The following is an 18795-nucleotide window of genomic DNA, read 5'->3' as shown; positions in this document are numbered from 1 at the left end:
AAGTCTTTACATATATGGCAGTTTACCCCTACAGGCCTTAAGTCGCCTTTGGGCCTTGGGCCCTTAACTAAACCGCCATCTTTAATATCCTCGTGGGCTTCATATGATAAATCGCCATAGGTATAACCCGACCCCTCCTAGGCGGGCCATACCTAATAGTTATATACCCAACATTAGGCCCCAGATTGATTTGAACTAGTTTATGTCAATCTTCAATACTTAGAAAAAATCTTCCCGTCTTCATTTATGCGAGAATTCATAACCCGCCATGACGTCATCTTATGGATTTGTGATAACCCGCCATGACGTCACCTACCACTAATTCACACAATATCCAATATATCTCAATGGATCTTTACCTTAATAACCGTCCCGAGAATCGAGGCGCCTAGGCAGCTGGATAACCATGTTTTGGCCTCCTTGTTTTCCGCACCCACTTATTAGCCTTTTCCTTATAAATAGCCACGACCGGCCTCTTCTCATTCTTCCCCCTTTCCATCGTCTTCCTCCTCTCACGACTCTCTGCCACTTGAGCTCTGCTGCCGCCGCGAAGCACCTCGTCCTCCTCGTCCTTGGCCGCTGCATCAACCTATGTCGGACCAGAGTACATCGGCGCTCCACCGCAGTCGGATCGGCATCTGTAAGTGCTCCTCCTCCAGCGCTTTAGATCGCATTAGGGTTTCGGCTGTTCTTCGTGTTCTTCGTAGTTCTTTCTTAGTTCTTCCACCGTAGCACCCTTTGATCTAAAAACGGCATAGAACTTGTGCGGTAGTAGTTTTGTCTTTGCCTTCAATACCAGCGGACCCCTTTTTCTTGAAAAGATATCTCATTAGAGCTTATGAACTCCCCTGTACTGGTTTTAAGTCTTGATTTATCTCCTTTTTCTGAACTGCCGCTGATCCGAAAGAATAATTGTAATATGTGAAACCTGTTTGTACAATACTTAGCAAAAAAAACTGCATTTTGATAGATCCACCTAGTCATGGCGGCTCATATCACCGGTTGTAGTTAATTTTAATGCTCAACAGATTTCTCTTTTGATAGACATCAAACTGCTCATGGCGGCTTAGATAACCTGCTGTAACTAGCCATATACCATTAGGCCCCTTTGTAAGCCGCCATTTTGATTATGTGTTGTAATACTTTCCGTCCGGCTTAATTTGAACTGGCAAACTTTGTTTTTTTTCTTTTAGGCTTCCTTCATAATGCCACCTAAAACAACCACTTCCTATAACTGGGTTCCTTCCATTGTCACGGAAAACACTCTTCAAGTCTTTGTGAAAACCGGTTACTTGCCGAAGAAGTTTGTCATATCTTACCGCGCCCCCAAGCCGGGAGAAGAGAAACCTCAGCCCAAGGAAGGCGAAGTCATTATCTTTACTGATCATATGAACCGGGGCTTCTCACCGCCCGACTCTAAATTTTTCCGGGACGTTCTGCACTTTTTCAACCTTCATCCTCAAGACATCGGACCCAATTCCATGTCCAACATATGCAATTTTCAAGTGTTCTGCAAAGTCTACCTTCAAGAGGAGCCCACTGTGGAGTTATTCAGAGAGTACTTCTATTTGAACCGGCAAAATGAGTATTCAAACGGACCCAGTCTGGAGCTTGGTGGAATCTCAATTCAGCGCAGGAGGGATGTTATCTTCCCTTACGCCCGCCTGCCGAGTCACCCCAAGGACTGGAACCAGACATGGTTCTATTGCAAGGATACCTCTCCGGCTGACGAGAACCAGCTGCCCGGCTTTCGCGCCCTACGTCTGGAATCAAATCATCCTCTTCCTGACAAGTTGTCAACCACTGAACGCAAGAAACTCGCCCCTACCTTCACCAAGGTCAAGGCTCTATTGGGAAACGGCCTAAGTGGCATTAACTTGGTCCGATGTTGGGTTTCATGGCGGATCATTCCCTTAAGCCGTCGCTCTGGCTTAATGTGTGCTTACACGGGTGAGAAAAAAGATCCACTGCGCCACAGCTCCGTGGACTTAACTGACGAAGCCATCAACGAGATGACAAAATCCCCTTTGCATGAAAGCCTAGCAGAATGCGGCAAGGTGGGCCTAAGCCCTTTCTGCGCAGCTAACCCGACTCTAGGAGTAAGCCGCCAAACTTAGTTACTTAGTTTACCTTCATCCTTAAATACCTTGTTTTAACTCATCCTATATGATTTCCATAGGCTGATGATGATTTTTGGAAGAAAGAGTATGATCATGAAGCTGCCAAGAGAGCCATGAAGGCTAAGAAAGCCGCCAAGAGAGCCACCAAAAAGAGGGGAAAGAAGCCCAACGCTTCTGAATTGCTTCCACTGGACGACACCTCTGAGTCGGAGGTAGCCCTTGATTCTCTTAGCTCCTTTTTCAACTATCTTATTGACACTGACTATCATCAGGATGACACGGGAACGAGTCAGGCGGTTGAAGAAGAGGTAACTATCATTTCCTCCGACTCCGAGCCCTTGCTAAGACAAAAAATTTGAAGAGTAACCCGGAAAGTAAGCTTTTCACACCCCTTAGCTCATCTGGATCCTCATTTTCTTTTGAAGCAACAGCAGCACGAGAGCCGGCAACAGACTCAGACCAGCAAGGATTCAAAACTATCCTCCGGCTTACCGAACACTCCGAGGAAGCGTCAAAATGAGGTCACCCCCGACTTAAACTCTTTTTATCCTTTGGCGGGTATCACTCGTCAACCACTCAATTCTTCCGACTCAAATTATCAGGATACATCTCATTCCTCTCCTGGCGACTCAGTTCAATCTAATATGTCATTTCGAGACTGCTCCTGGGTAATGGCGATTTACTTATCATTTATTCATTATGATCCTTTTATACTTATACTGACTTCTATGAATCATGCAGTGGAAAAGCCAAGCCCAGCAAGAGGGCAAAGATGAATAAGCCGGTCGAAGATCCGAAAGTCAATGAACCGGGGCAGCAGACCCCAGTGCCTGAAATCTCCGTCCCTCAATCATCTGAGCCGGTTCTTGATATTCCATCAATGACTCATGTACCTCCCGTTGATCAAGTCTGTGACGACACTTTGAACCCTGAAGCACCAAGCCCTATCAAGATGACCGACACACAAGGCGATGATGTAGTGGTCACCAAGACCGGCTTTATAGAGCCGGGAAGACCTACTGTCTTGGCCAAGCACTCTGCTAAGGAAGAGCATTTTGAGCAGCGCAAAGTGCATTTTGATGACGCCAATTATGCTCAACTGAGCATTGGAAAAATATACTCTGGGCTTCTCAGTCAAGTACACAGCAGCCGTGAGCTTGAAGTTGACATGGTGAAGCAGATGCACCAAAAATTTGAGGTATAGGCCCCACAATTCTTTAAGTTATGCATATCCTGTCAGCCCCCAATTTTACTGCTTATTTTGAATATGCTGTAGACTTGATCACCATGAACATGAATAACAACCTATGAAACAATCCTTTCAAAATCCGGCTTAAAGTTGTGTAGTTCTCATGAGTCGGCTATGGCCGGTTGTAGCACCAAGGGGTCATCGTAAAATTGCAACAAGACAAGCAATATGCATTAGCCCCCAAGTGCCAAGTACTTTTGCTCGCAAAGTGCTTGGGACTTATTCACATAAGCCGCCACATAAATAGAGCTTTCGGTAGACATTAGCCCCCAAGTGCCAAGTGTTTTTGCTTGCAAAAGGCTTGGGACTTAATGTTTTGAACTAACGTTGAATTATGATTTTGATCCGGTGTATGAATAGACCACCACTGCTCAACTTCAATCAGAGCTGTCTGACTTGAAGACTCGTCTGGAGCTGCAAGAGGCTGAGACCCAGAAGGCGAATCAAAGTTTGAATTTAGTGTAGCTGAAGCGAAAAAAGTGTGGAGCGGCTTTGAAGTTGAGAAAAACGCCTGGGATGAAGAGAAAATAGCCTTGACACAACGGGCTGAGAAGGCGGAGGTGGCTCTCTAGGAAGCGACCACTGAACTCACCGGCTTAAAGTGCCAGGTGTCTCAGATGGTTTCTGCTTTCTTTGGTAAGTCACCTTATGATTATCAAATTTGAATATCTTCCTTGATGATATGAACCACTTTTAACCCATCCAATGATTATTTTGCAGGCCCTAGAAGCACCAATCTCAACCAAGATATGCTTGTGAAGCTGAAGGCGGTTTACACATTAGTGGAGCAGCTTTACGCCGGTGCTCAGCACGCATTGGCCACAATTTCTCCATCTAATGAAGCCCCCACACTCTTGGTTGATGTGTTAAGGAAACTTTACGTCCTGCCCGAGAGGTTTAGTGAAATGAAGCGATCATCTGCGAGAGCTGGAGCTGTGACTGCCTTAAGCCAGGCCAAAGCATGGTTACCGGAGTTAGACTCAGCCGATATCTCTATCGGGTATCCAAGCTTCAAGGAAGACGGCACTCCATTTGACCAAAAGGACTTTGCTGCTTGCGTGAAGGATACACGCCCTCTGGCCAGTCTGATTGCCAATGAGACAGACCTCACCAAGTATCAACCGGCTTATGACATGGGAAATCAGAAGATGCCAACACCATCTTACAAAGTGAAAGCCCTGACCCCCCCCCAATCCATAAGCACACTTTTGCTCTTGAAGTTGACCCGCCCAAGCTAATTGATGATGAAGCTAAGTTGAAGCTTTGAGTAGCATTGACTGGTCGTCACCAACCTTCCAGGACGTAGAACATGATGAAGAAGCGGAGAGGGATGATCCGGAAGCGTCAGGCCATCAAGAAGATTGATCCACTGGGCGGTTCATATTTGTGACCTTCTAAAAAACAGTTAATCATTTGGACTCCGGGAGTCATGTAATAGGGTAGCAATAACTTTGCTCTGTTGTGCCATCGTGCACATTTGTGTTATGCTCAACGCTTTTAAGCCACCGCTTTATAATCATCATCTTTACACTTATCATATTGTTTGACTCGTGCGGATGAAAATTCCAAATTATCCTGCACACAAAATAGATCACAAGATCCCTTGGCGGTTTACCGTTGGGCGGGTCATAATACCTCGCACATAACCACTGATGTTTTAAAACAGTTATGGATAAGGCTGGCTAACCCAAATTGAAATATAATAATAACAATATCATACCTGTGATATTAAATTTCACTGCCGGTTCATGATACCTTGTGCAGTAAGGGTGAGGACCCAAAGCTTCAGAAGCCAATATGTCCAAGTGCTGGATATCATCATGTAAGGGCGAGTTATCGCCTCTCATTAAACCGGGTAATAGAAACCACGGGTAAGCTTCAAATATGAGCTGTGAAAGTAAAGGCTGCATGGCCGGAATTACTTTAAACCAAAAGGCAATATAGTATCAAGAAGAACCAGAAAAAACTTCAAGAAATCAAACCAAATGTCAAAAGCGAGGCTATGCTTAGAATACGAGCAGGAGGCCGGACCATAAGGGTTAACAACTATGATTCGAATACGATCAGGAAACCCCCAAATAGTTTTTGGCATTGCACCGATCAAAGGGGTACCGACAGCTATGATTCGAATACGATCAGGAAGCCCCCCAGTGACCAAAGTATTTAACGGCTATGATTCGAACACGGTCATGAGACGGACCAAGAGGGGTTATCAGCTATGATCCGAATACGATCAAGAAGCCCCCAAATAGTTTTTGGCATTGCGCCAATCAAAGAGGTACCGACATCTATGATTCGAATACGATCAGGAAGCCCCCCGGTAACCAAAGTATTTAACGGCTATGATTCGAATATGAACATGAGCCGGACCAAGAGGGGTTCATAGCTGTGATTCGAATACGATCCAGCACCCAAGTGATCTAAGTGTTTATGGCTATGGTTTGAATACAACCAGGAAGCCAGACCAAATGGGTTAATAGCCATGATTCAAATACGATCAAGCCCCCAATGATCAAATTGTTTAACGGCTATGATTCGAATACGATCAATAAGCCGGACCAAAAGGGGTTAATAGTTGTGATTCGAATATGACCAAGCCCCCAGATGATCAAAATGTTTATGGCTATGGTTCGAATACGACCAGGAAGCCGGCCAAAAGGGGTTAATAGCTATGATTCGAATACGGTCCAGCCCCCATTTGGTGTTTTGAACTTATGATGACGAAGACACATGATTGTTGAAGATGAAACAACAGAGACCCTGCTTTATTATAATCATCATAATATATACATCGTCAAAAAATATGTACATCATAAGAGCCGGTGGCTCAAGTGTAGTAAGGCCGAAGATGAGCGATATTCCACGGCCGGCGGGTCTCCTCTTCCGACTTACGTGAGTCCTTGTGCTCTCGAATATCGATAAGGTAGTATGACCCGTTGTTCAAGTTCTTGCTGACAGGGTCCTTCCCAAGGTGGGGATAACTTATGCATATCAATTTGATCCTGGATGAGCCGAAGCACCAAATCACCTTCTTGAAAGGTTCTGGACTTAACCCGGCGGCTGTGGTAACAACGCAGGTCTTGTTGGTAAACCGTCGAATGAGTCGCCGCAAGGTCACGCTCCTTGTCTAACAGGTCAAGTGCATCCTGGCGTGCTTGTTCATTATCAGCTTCAACGTAAGCCGCCACGCGGGGCGAATCATGACGGCTGTCACTAGGGAGAACCGCCTCTGCTCCGTAAACCATGAAGAAAGGCGTGTAACCCGTAGACCTGTTGGGAGTAGTATTGATACTCCATATCACAGAAGGTAACTCTTCCACCCAACAACCCGGCGCTCTGCAACGGAACCATAAGCCGGGGCTTGATGCCTCTCGGAATTTCTTGATTGGCTCTTTCAGCTTGACCATTGGATTGAGGGTGAGCTACTAACGAAACGTCAAGTCGAATATGCTCACATTGACAAAATTCTTTCATAGCACCCTTGGACAAATTAGTGCCATTATCAGTTATGATGCTGTAGGGAAAGCCAAAGCGAAAAATCACCTTTTTAATGAATTGAACCACTGTTGTCGCGTCATACTTACTGACCGGCTCTGCTTCAACCCACTTTGTGAATTTGTCAACCGCCACCAAGAGGTGGGTCTTTTTATCTTTGGACCTTTTGAAAGGCCCAACCATATCAAGCCCCCAAACTACAAACGGCCAAGTAATTGGAATCATCCTCAATTCTTGAGTCGGCACATGAGCTCGCCGTGAAAATTTCTGACAACCATCACATTTACTGACCAAATCCTCTGCATCAGCATGAGCTGTCAGCCAATAAAATCCGTGACGAAAAGCTTTGGCCACAAGGGATTTTGAGCCGGCATGATGACCACAATCTCCCTCATGGATCTCACGAAGAATCTCACGACCTTCCTCACGAGAGACACAACGCTGAAACGCCCCAGTGACACTGCGATGGTGTAACTTGCCGTTGGCAATTGTCATGGACTTAGACCGTCGGGTTATCTGCCTGGCCAAAGTTTCATCCTCAGGTAACTCGTCCCGGGTCATGTAAGCCAAATATGGTACTGTCCAATCCGGGATAGCATGAAGAGCCGCCACCAATTGTGCCTCCGGGTCAAGGACAGCCAGATCTTCTCTGTAGGTAACTTGACAGAAGGGTTATGCAGAATATCCAAAAAAGTGTTAGGTGGCACTGGCTTATGTTGAGACCCCAACCGTCTTAAAGCATCAACCGCCTCATTTTTCCTGCGATCAATGTGCTCCACTTGATAACCCTTGAAGTACCCAGCAATAGCATCAACTTCGCGGCGATAAGCCGCCATGAGTGGATCCTTAGAATCCCATGTGCCTGAGACTTGTTGAGCCACCAAGTCTGAGTCGCCGAAACATCTCACCCGGCTTAAATTCATCTCTTTAGCCATCCGAAGACCATGGAGCAAGGCTTCATACTCAGCTGCATTGTTAGTACAGGGGAACATCAACCTTAGAACATAACAAAACTTGTCACCTCGAGGGGAAGCTAAGACAACTCCAGCCTCCGAGCCCTCCAACTGCCTGGACCCATCAAAGTGAATAGTCCAATATGTGTTATCTGGCTTCTCTTCAGGCATCTGCAGCTCTGTCCAGTCGTTGATGAAATCCACCAGTGCTTGAGATTTAATGGCAGCGCGAGGCATATATTTTAAACGATGAGGCCCAAGTTCAATGGCCCACTTGGCGACTCGTCCTGTGGCTTCTCTGTTTTGAATAATATCTCCTAAAGGAGAAGAACTAACCACAGTGATGGGATGACCAGAAAATATTGCTTAAGCTTCCGGCTGGCCATGAACACCCCATAAACGAGCTTCTGCCAATGTGGATATCTCTGCTTGGACTTAATAAGCACTTCACTGATATAATAAACCGGCCACTAAATAGGATACTCCTTGCCAGCCTCCTTCCGTTCCACCACAATGGCTACATTGACGGCACGGGTGTTAGCAGCCACATATAACAATAATGGCTCCTTATTAATGGGAGCAGCAAGGACTGGCATCTCAGCTAGCTGCCTCTTCAAGTCTTCAAACGCGTCATTAGCAGCATCACTCCAGACGAAGTTATCTATTTTCTTCATCATCTGATATAGCAGTATGGCCTTCTCACCCAACCGGCTTAAGGCAGCAATATGACCCGCCAGACGCTGAACATCATTGATACACGCCGGCTTTGCCAGGGAGGTGATGGCCTTGATCTTCTCCGGGTTAGCCTCAATGCCTCTGTTAGAAACCAGAAAACCCAAAAGCTTGCCTGCTGGCACACCAAAAACGCACTTGGCCGGGTTAAGCATCATCTTGTAGACCCGGAGATTATCGAAGGTTTCTTTCAAATGATCTTTGAAAGTTTCCTTCTCTCTGGATTTCACCACAATGTCGTCCACATAAGCATGAACATTGCGTCCAATCTGACTGTGAAGACAATTCTGCACACATCGCTGATAAGTCACCTGGGCACTCTTGAGCCCAAAAGGCATAGACACATAGCAGAAATCTCCAAAGGGAGTAATGAAATATGTCTTCTTCTGGTCCTTCACTGCCATCTTGATATGATGATAACCAGAGTAAGTATCCAAAACTCAAACGCTCACAACCCGCCGTAGCATCAATGATTTGATCAATACGAGGGAGAGCAAAAGGATTAGCCAGACAAGCCTGGTTTAAGTCCGTGTAATCCACACACATGCCCCAAGTGCCATTCTTCTTAAGCACTAGCACCGGGTTAGCCAACCACTCTGGATGAAAAACTTCAACAATGAACCCAGCCGCCAAGAGCCGGGCCACTTCTTCACCAATGGCCTTACGCCTCTCTTCGTTGAAACGACGAAGGAATTTCTTGACCGACTTAAATTTTGGATCAATATTGAGAGTGTCCTCAGCGAGTTCCCTCGGTACACCCGGCATGTCAGAAGGTTTCCATGCAAAGATGTCCCGGTTCTCATGGATGGACTCGATGAGCGCGCTTTCCTATTTTGGATCCAAGTTAGCACTGATACTGAACTGCTTGGATGAGTCGCCAGGAACAAAATCAACTAGCTTGGTGTCATCAGCCGACTTAAACTTCAGCACCAGATCATGCTCTGTAGTTGGCTTTTTCAAAGATGTCATATCCGTTGGGTCAACATTGTCCTTGTAAAACTTCAATTCCTCTGTCGCACAGACGGACTCAGCATAAGCGGCATCACCTTCTTCACATTCCAGGGCTATCTTCCGACTCCCATGCACTGTGATGGTCCCTATATAACCCGACATCTTGAGCTATAGATAAACATAACACGGCCGTGCCATGAACTTGGCATAAGCTGGCCGTCCAAACAAAGCGTTGTACGGGCTCCTGATTTTGACCACTTCAAAGGTTAACTTCTCAGCCCTGGAATCATGCTCATCTCCAAAGGCCACCTCTAGCTCAATCTTGCCCATCGGGTACGCCAACTTGCCAGGCACCACTTCATGGAAAACAGTGTTGGATGTCTTGAGATTTTTATCAGTTAACCCCATGCGACGGAAAGTCTCATAATAAAGGATGTTGATGCTACTACCTCCATCCATGAGTACCTTAGTGAATTTGTATCCACCAACTTGAGGCACCACCACCAAGGCTAAGTGACCCGGATTGTCAACCCGGGGAGGGTGATCCGCTCTACTCCACATAATGGGCTGCTCAGACCATCACAAGTAATGAGGAACTGCCGGCTCAATGGCGTCCACGACTCGCTTGTGGAGCTTCTGGTCCCGCTTGCATAAACTTGTGGTGAAAACATGACACTGCCCACTATTCAGCTGCTTCGGGTTACTCTGATATCCAGATTGCTGCTGCTGCTGACCCCCCTGGCCGGATTGCTGATTATAACCACCCTGATTACCTTGATTACAACCACCCTGATTACCTTGGTGGCCCTGGAAGCTATAATTAGAACCGCCACCTCCATAACCCCGGCCATGAAAACCGCCACCGCCTGAGCCGTCGCCTGGCCCATAATTGCTGTGAAACGAGTCAGAATTTTTGAAAGCCCTCGTAATGGAACAATCCTTCCAAAGCTGAGTAGCTGGTTTCTCCTGCGTGCCATGCTTTGGATAGGTCTCGTTAAGCAACTGCTCAAGAGTAGGACCTGGTCCACTGTTCCGAGGAGGCGGCCTCCCCTTACGACGCTGATTATTGCCCCGTGCATTGGAGTTAGCCACAAACTCCGAGCTACCATCAGCCTTGCATTTATCGTTGCCCCATGATTCGCCGGGTTATGCTACTGACCCTTGGCGTTGTCGTTCTTCTTTCCCTTCCCTGTCTTTTCATCGTCAGACTCAGGGTCTTTGGTACTATCAGAGTCGGCATATTTGATTAGAGCCGCCATCAGCTGCCCCATATCATTACAATCACGCTTGAGCCGCCCCAGCTTCTGTTTAAGAGGCAAAAAACGGCAATTTTTCTCCAACATTAAGACCGCAGAGCCGGCATTCATGTTATTAGATGAATGTATGATAGCTTTGACCCAGCGCACCTAATGAGTCGTTGATTCACCCTCCTCTTGGGCGCAAGTAGCCAAGTCCCCAATCGACATGGGCTGCTTGCATGTGTCCTTAAAGTTTTGGATAACCCGGGCCTTTAACTCAGCCCATGACCCGATGGGATTAGCCGGCAGCCCCTTTAACCAAGTACGGGCCGTTCCATCCAGCGTCACGGTGAAGTACTTAGCACACGCAGCGTCACTAACTTCCAATAACTCCATGGCCATCTCATAACTTTCAATCCACGCCTCAGGGGGTAAGTCGGCTATGTAATTAGGCACCTTTCGAGGTCCTTTGAAATCCTTGGGCAAACGCTCATTACGCAGAGCTGACACCAAACAGGGTACACCTGTAGATCTAGAGGTCATGCCCGCCTCAATCAAAGTCGTTGGATAAACCGGAAGGGGCTGGTGAGCCGCCCGCTGAGCCGGCTGCTTGGCTTCTTGACGCACTCTGTCCTGATCAACCAAGTTAAGAGCTCCATCAGGCGCCGGGTCATGCCCACGCGGCTGGTCACGGCGCTGGACGTTGCTTGAAATGGCTGGTGAGTCCATGTGCCTGCTATAACTCCGGCTTGGGCGAGGGGTCGAGTGAATCCTATCTCGACTGTAAGAATATGCCTCCTGATCCGCCAATGCTATCTGAAGAAGTTCTCTGACCCTTCGTGTTTCAACTGCCGTTGGAGAGTCGCCGTCCACTGGGAGAGCCGCCAATCGTGCCGCCGCAACAATCATGTTCTCCAAAGAATTAGAATAGTGACCCGGTGGTGTCGGTACATGCTGAGGCGGAGCGGTATTCAGACGAGGGGGTTCCGTCATGCATGATTGAACCGGCGTCCCAACCCCGGGTGCCGCAGCCCAGTTTATCTCCTGCGGGGTACTGGGCCCTGCACCAGGCGTGCGGAAGAGGTCTCTAGCCTCGTAAACCAGAGGTAGACGGGACTGGTGCCTCCTCCTCATGATTTCATTTGAAGCGTTTTGATCCATCATAAGCTGGAAAGCCTCCGACTGAATCCGTTGGGCCCGAGCATCCAAAGCAGCCCGTTTCGTGACTATCCTGACATCCTCTGCCGCCAGGTCTTCCTTGGCTAGTGCTACCTCATCACGTAACTTTGCCACCTCCGCATCATGCCGAGCTTGATTCAACGGGTTGACCACAGCTGTTAACAGAGCCGTCAATTTATCCATTAAAGCCATCAAAACCTGAGCCGACGGGCGCGCAGGGCCTCCTGCCCCGGCTGCCGTCACCGTCGCTGACCCGGAAGTCATCGCCGCTGCGGTTGAAGAATTTTGCCCAGGCTGGGTACTAGCCATGAAGATCCCGACTCTGTTTGGTGGCTCGTAGGGGTCCGGAATACTGTCGCCATCGAAATAGCCCCCAAGCCCGCCATCTTGTAGTTGATACAACGAAGTAGTCTCGCCCTTGGACGACTCACCATCAGAGTAGATGGTCATCTCACCGCCAGACATAGATCCTTCATCAAGTTTCGCCTCCATGGATGCATCCCACGAAGGCACGCTTCACGGCGGGCTAAGCTCGGGTGGGTCTCGCACGTTGAGCCGTCTCGATGATGTCGGTGTAGATGTTCGACTCAGGGCCCGGCTTGTCGATCTTGCCAAATAAGACGTGGATTCCACCGAAGGGGACCCGGTACCCGTACTCAATTGAGCCGGCCTCGGGTCCCCAGCCTGCATCGTCGATGTAGAGCTTGCCGCGACGACTCTTGGTCATCCGACCCACAGCGTATCCCTTGAGCCCTTCGAAGCTACCCTTTAAGAACTCGAAACCACCATGCGTTGGCCCCATGATGGGCGCCAACTGTCGTGGAAAGGTTATGGCAGATGTCCTAGCAAAAGGACTTAGTCGTGGAGCCATCACAACTAGGTAGCTTAAAGGGGTTAAATGGGGCAAGGACACAGGAGTTTATACTGGTTCGGCCCCTTGTAGTGAAGGTAAAGGCCTAATCCAGTTTGAGGTGGTATTGCTTATGTCTTGATTACGAGGGAGCGAATCCGCTTGACCTAGCTTTCGATCTGTTGTTTCTTGTCTTGAACCGTCGTCGGGTCGTCCCTTTATATACACAGGTTGACGCCCAACGACTCATGGAGTCCCGACCGGCTCATAGATAATGTGTCCGGCTCGGTGACTATCTTTACATGCCTTACAATACAAGTCTTTACATATATGGCGGTTTACCCCTACAGGCCTTAAGTCGACTTTGGGCATTGGGCCCTTAACTAAACCGCCATCTTTAATATCCTCGTGGGCTTCATATGATAGATCGCCATAGGTATAACCCGGCCCCTCCTGGGCGGGTCATACCTAATAGTTATATCCCCAACAGTAGGTGTTAGTCGGGAGGTGTGCAATGTGTATTGTTAATAAAGAGTAGATTTTATTAACTCAAAATGAAGCACCAAGAGGATACAAATACGATGAACACACACCCGACCTAGCTGCATAGCTAGGATGCACATGACACACACACACACACACAACATGCTAGAAAATAGCAAAGTCATATAAGACCAAAACTATGCATATGCGGGGCAAAATAAAGAAAAAACCCAAAGTGATCAGATCCGTAATCATCAAACTACAGGAAAGACCATATCCACACCAACCATCTCATTACAGCACACGTAGGACGAGGTTCTTCAACAGAACGCCTTAAGGAATGAAGCGATACTTAAGCGCCGCCGTCATCATACCCAAACACTAAAGAACAAAATTTAGGTTTTCACCCTGAGAAACAGTCCGAGCATATTCAAGCACTGCCTTCAACAAGGTAACGCCGTACGAATTCGCCATTGCCAGGTATAATCATCTCGGGTCAGACTTGGGCTTTCACACCGGAGCTCAAAACCGGGTGCTCGAGAAACACCACCATTGTAGTCACTCATGTGATGCCGCCATCACTTTTCCATGGTCCCAGTAGCTACACGCGATGCAATCGACGCAACTGCACAACCATCCCTCCGCGTCAAGCCTTCGTCAATAGTTTGCATCCCATCGCCGAAGCACCAGATTCAGAGAGTAGCCTACGTGGAACCGTATGAGGTTCGGAAGCCACGTGGAGCCGTAGGAGGTCGGTGCAGTGCAATCTTCAACCACCACCAATAGTTCGATCCGAATCTGGATCACCACCACCGGACGAGGCCCCCGCGCGCCAGCGAGTGAAGGCCGATACGACATCCAACAAGGAATGATGCCCCAAGCGCCGCCGGAGGACGCATGCACTTGCAGGGACAAATCCACACCTGGCCCGTCCGAGAACGCATCCACGTTCCGCCGGAACAAAAGTCCTCTCCTGAACCGCGACACTACTCCGGCCAGCGCACGCCTGCACGCGTCCGCCATCGCCGCCAAGGAAAGCTACCACCATGCATCCAACCACTGAGCCGCACCGTCGATCACTAGGACCTTGCGTCCCAGTGCGCGGATGCATCGCCTGCATTTGTGCCCACCAGATTCGGGTGTTGCCGCGGGAGGACGACCGCCGCCGCCGTTGGCCGCACTGGCATCGCCCGGCGGCGTCCTCTAGTTGCGGTGCAACATAGGGGGGCGGGGGGAAGGTTGGCGGCGTTAGGGTTAGGCGATGGACGCATGCTAATTGCATTTTACATATTGTATCATATGAAATCCCAGACTAGATTAAGTAATGAAGCGGTTATTCTCGAAGAAAAAAGCAGATTTGAGATGATCGAAACTACAGTGTATATCTGATGCGCATCTCTTGAAATATAAAAAACGTCTCTAAACTAAATTTTGGTTCAGTTCAATTCATTCTGTGAAAAACTGTGCAAATCTCGAAATTAAATGGGATATTTTGGGGGCTTCTGCTACACTGCACTCCCGTCTCGTCTTCCCTCGTCACCGTCCCACCTCCTGTACCAAGGTCCCCGTCAGCCCGCCTAGACCCTACGGCCTACGCAGTGATACCACACGAACACGGCAAGCACACACCGTCTTTAGTCCGATCCGGCGGACCATTGGAGGATGGCAATAATGAGAAGTACGCGGGATCTGCTGATGGAGGGTTTCGAGGGGCTCGTGCGGGACGGGTCTTTCAAGTGGCCCGTCCCCCGCCGCGGCGTGGACGACGACGATGACCCCTACCGCTCGCCCTCGGCCTGCAAGAGCACGTCCGTTGCCGGCCTCTCCCCCATGGTCAGCGCCGTCGTCTCTCGCTGCTCCCGGTAATATCTTAAAGAACTGGGCGTTGGTTTTCTTCAGTTTGGAAAGAGGAAATGTTGCTCTCGGATGTTATAATTTTCGTTATCACTTAGGCCTTGAGATTAAGAGATGCTGATTCTCGAAGCTTCTGTAGACTGTTTAATTCACGAGCTTCTTTCTTTTTGTAATGGAATTAGATCATCGCATAATCCTGGATAGTACCACTGCTCTCTAAACTGCAGACATGGCGACGTAGGTTAAAATTCTCAGAAAATATCGTTTTCTGAGCAGTGTCGTACTTTATTATAATAAGTTAGTAATACTCCCTTCGTAAACTAATATAAGAGCGTTTAGAATACTAAAATAGTGATCTAAACGCTCTTATATTAGTTTACGGAGGGAGTACCATATAACAAATTTGCCTTTTCTTAGTTATGTAATGCCTATTTTGTGTCCATTGGATGTTGAACAGCCTTTTTTGGCGCTAATTACCTTTCAGAGTTCTTGATGTATCCATTGAAGACCTGCAATATGACTTTGATATGCAAGCATCTGACTCTATAAAGCACCCAAGAAACTATGCGAGAAACTTTTTGGAATATTGCTGCTTTAGGGCACTTGCACAGGTCTCACAAGTTGCGGGATATCTTGCTGACAAAAGCCTTCGTCGCCTGACATTTGATATGATGTTAGCTTGGGAAGTTCCCTCTTCTTCAAGCCAGCTCACTGTTAAGGTAGAAGCTTTCTTTTGATTGCTTTCCCGAAATAATTTGTTGGTCATACAGAATGAGCTGGGCCTGCATTACAATCATCTGTACAAGGTCTTTTCTTGCATTAAAGTTTTGTAATAACATCCCTTTTATACTGAATTTCATCTCTCCTCATTTGTAGGTTGATGTTGATAGCACAGTTAGTTTGGAGGCTTTCTCAAGAATAGCACCTGCCATTCCAACAATCGCTGATGTAGTAACTTCTTCAAATCTCTTTGATGTGCTTTCATCAACAACTGGAGGCCGTCTTCCATTTCCTGTATATGATAAGTATCTTGCAGGATTGGACAGGTCACCTTCTGTACTGTAATGTTTTCATAGTAATCATATACTTTTCCTTGTTCAAATACCCGAGTACTTACAATTTTATCTTTTGTATACCCTCTTATTCTTTAAAACATTAAATTTTGTTCCTTGTCTTGGATGAAATCATTATTAGTTCTTAAATAAACTAAACTAAATGTAAGACAATTTTCCTAGATATCAGGTCTTGAGTGCACAATCTGAAATTTTTGTTTGGCGTTCGTGACATTGTCTTTCCTTCTGCTGTAAAGTATTTCTTGCAGAGTTTAGACATGACGTCATTCTGTTTGGCGTTCATGACATTGTCTTTCCTTGTGCTATAAAGTATTACCTCTGTCCCAAATTACTTCTCTTAGATTTGTCTAGATACATATGTATCTAACACTAAAACATGTCTAGATACATCCGTATCTAGACAAATTTAAGACAAGTAATTCGGGATGGAGGGAGTATTTCTTGCAGAGTTTAGATATGACGTCATTCAGTACTTCTTATAATGGATGTGCATGTGTAGTACTACATATCTTTTTTCTTATTTCTTATAAGATATTGTAACTCGATCAGTTTAAGCAATTATGCTGATGTATTGTTACAACTGGTCATCGCTTTATCGGTATAAATACAGAAATGGAGATATATCGTGTACTGTTGTCAATGTCAGCTAATTTTCTTGCGCACCCCTTGATGTGTATGTCTGTTCTTAATTGTTTCCCAAATGAATAAAAGCACATAATTGCATCACACATCTGATGTCCTCTGTTCTTGCTGCTTATTCTCAACAAACAGAGGCTACCTTCATATACAAAGATGGAAGTTTTTTGGGCAATCACTAACTAGGTTTTGTCTCTTAAAAGTCTTGCTTGTACGACATTTTATTAGATTCCATTATATAGTGATTCACTACCTCATTCATGCTGAGTTATAGACTCCTGGCATGCATTGAAAAGGTTGTATGTGTTAAGGAGTATTAGTATATATAGGTCTAGGTCTAAATTTCCTTCGTTGTACCCCGAGTCTATTGTACTACATATTTACCCCATGGGCTGTGCAATACAATCAAGTTGCATCCATAACATGGTATCACGAGCCAGTTTTTTCTCGCACGCGTAACTCATGCTCCTCTAGATCGAATCCTTCGGTCTCCAGCCCACCCTCCCAGTCGATTTATCCGTCTCCACCTTTGCCCATCGATCTCCGGATCAGATTGGTCCCGTCCTCTCACCTCTGTCTCGTTGGCTGCATCGTTCCCAGGTCGTCTGCTCCGCTCGACAGATCATGCCAGATCGGACCCAAGCTGGACCTTCAAATGCAATGCTATTGTGTACACTTTGCATTTGGTGGTTGTGTGTGTTCGCGCGTGGGGGCGGGGGTTAAGGAGTATTAATATAGGTCTAAGGTCTCTTTGCGTAGTTGTATTAGTATAGGTTTCCTTGTACCCCAAGTATATTGTACAAGATATTTGCCCCATGGGTTGTGCAATACAATCAAGTTTTGCATCCATAACAGTATGACGAGCAAATAACAACTATACATTTTCTTGCTTCTGTAGGTGTACAGTAATGTAACGTTGAGGCTGTAGAGCGAAAGGGCATAGTTTAAAAGCCATGTTCGTAATGTTCTTGATATCAAAGGATCGTAGTGTATAGTGTACCATGGTACAAACATGGACATGGCTTCCTTCTCCCAAATGCCATTGTGGGAAGCAGATTTTGTCATTGTTAACGATATATAACTTGTTCATATAGGCATTTAAGTGTCAATGCATATTCTGAAGTGTTATCACTATCTGAAATAGGATGGTAATTGACATTCCTTCACTATCTGAAATAAGATGGTAGTTGACATTCCTTCACTATCTGAAATAGGATGGTAGTTGACATTCCTTTTTAATTTTAAATTATTTGCCAATGATATACTCCTTTTTTAAAGTTCAATGCATCGGAAGCATGTCTATAAACTTTTATTTTCAAATAAAGTTCAGTTATGCTATTTCGTTTCCTCTTAATATAGGATATGTAAGGATGAATTTCTACTGGTTCCTTTTTGGTAAAGGTGACTCTGAATGTGTTTTGTCCATATAGAGCATTTAAGAAAATGAAGACACAGTCTGAGTCATCGCTTCTATCGGGCTTCCGATCACAGAGAGGAGAAAGGGTTCTAGAAGTCGATGGAACATTGACAACTCAACCAGTACTTGAGCATGTTGGGATTTCAACATGGCCAGGTTTGTCTGGTTTACTGATGGGGCTGATCAAGTTGATGGCATGTTTGATTACTTACAGCTTAATTTATGTTTTCGCCTTGTTCCTTTTGTTGTATTTATATCACTGGTTTCAACCTTTGGTGATGCAGGAAGATTGACACTGACGGATCATGCCCTTTACTTTGAAGCTGTAAAGGTTGTGACATTTGATAAGCCCAAATCTTATGAACTTGCAGAAGATGCAAAGCAGATTGTTAAACCTGAGCTAACTGGCCCATGGGGTTCACGGCTGTTTGACAAAGCCGTTATGTATAAATCAACAGCCTTGTAAGTTTAAAACAAAGCAAATACTCAATATTACATTAGATGAACATAGGTTGTGCTTACGGCGGTCTTTTACTAATTATTTAACATACAACTGATTGCTATT

At 46.4% G+C, this 18795-nt stretch overlaps 1 protein-coding gene across 3 annotated transcripts in view; it reads left to right on the top strand.

Annotated features, from left to right (window-relative positions):
• The first annotated feature begins 14759 nt into the window (after positions 1-14759).
• The window catches only part of LOC123137070 (uncharacterized), a 44361-nt gene continuing 40325 nt past the window's right edge, over positions 14760-18795 (top strand). The window contains exons 1-5 of one of the 3 annotated variants that reach the window (XR_006467722.1): positions 14760-15112; positions 15589-15823; positions 15981-16150; positions 18244-18386; positions 18515-18692. Coding sequence is in view for 2 of the 3 variants with exons in the window: in XM_044556630.1 (XP_044412565.1) it covers positions 14913-15112; positions 15589-15823; positions 15981-16150; positions 18244-18386; positions 18515-18692 (926 nt within the window). In the remaining variant the exon portion in view is untranslated. The remainder of the gene's footprint in view (positions 15113-15588; positions 15824-15980; positions 16151-18243; positions 18387-18514; positions 18693-18795) is intronic. The other 2 variants (XM_044556630.1, XM_044556631.1) reach the window with 2 other exon arrangements.

The sequence above is a fragment of the Triticum aestivum genome, chromosome 6B (genome assembly GCF_018294505.1).
Source record: "Triticum aestivum cultivar Chinese Spring chromosome 6B, IWGSC CS RefSeq v2.1, whole genome shotgun sequence".
Lineage (NCBI taxonomy): Eukaryota > Viridiplantae > Streptophyta > Magnoliopsida > Poales > Poaceae > Triticum > Triticum aestivum.
This window is presented reverse-complemented; position numbering and strand designations above follow the sequence as displayed.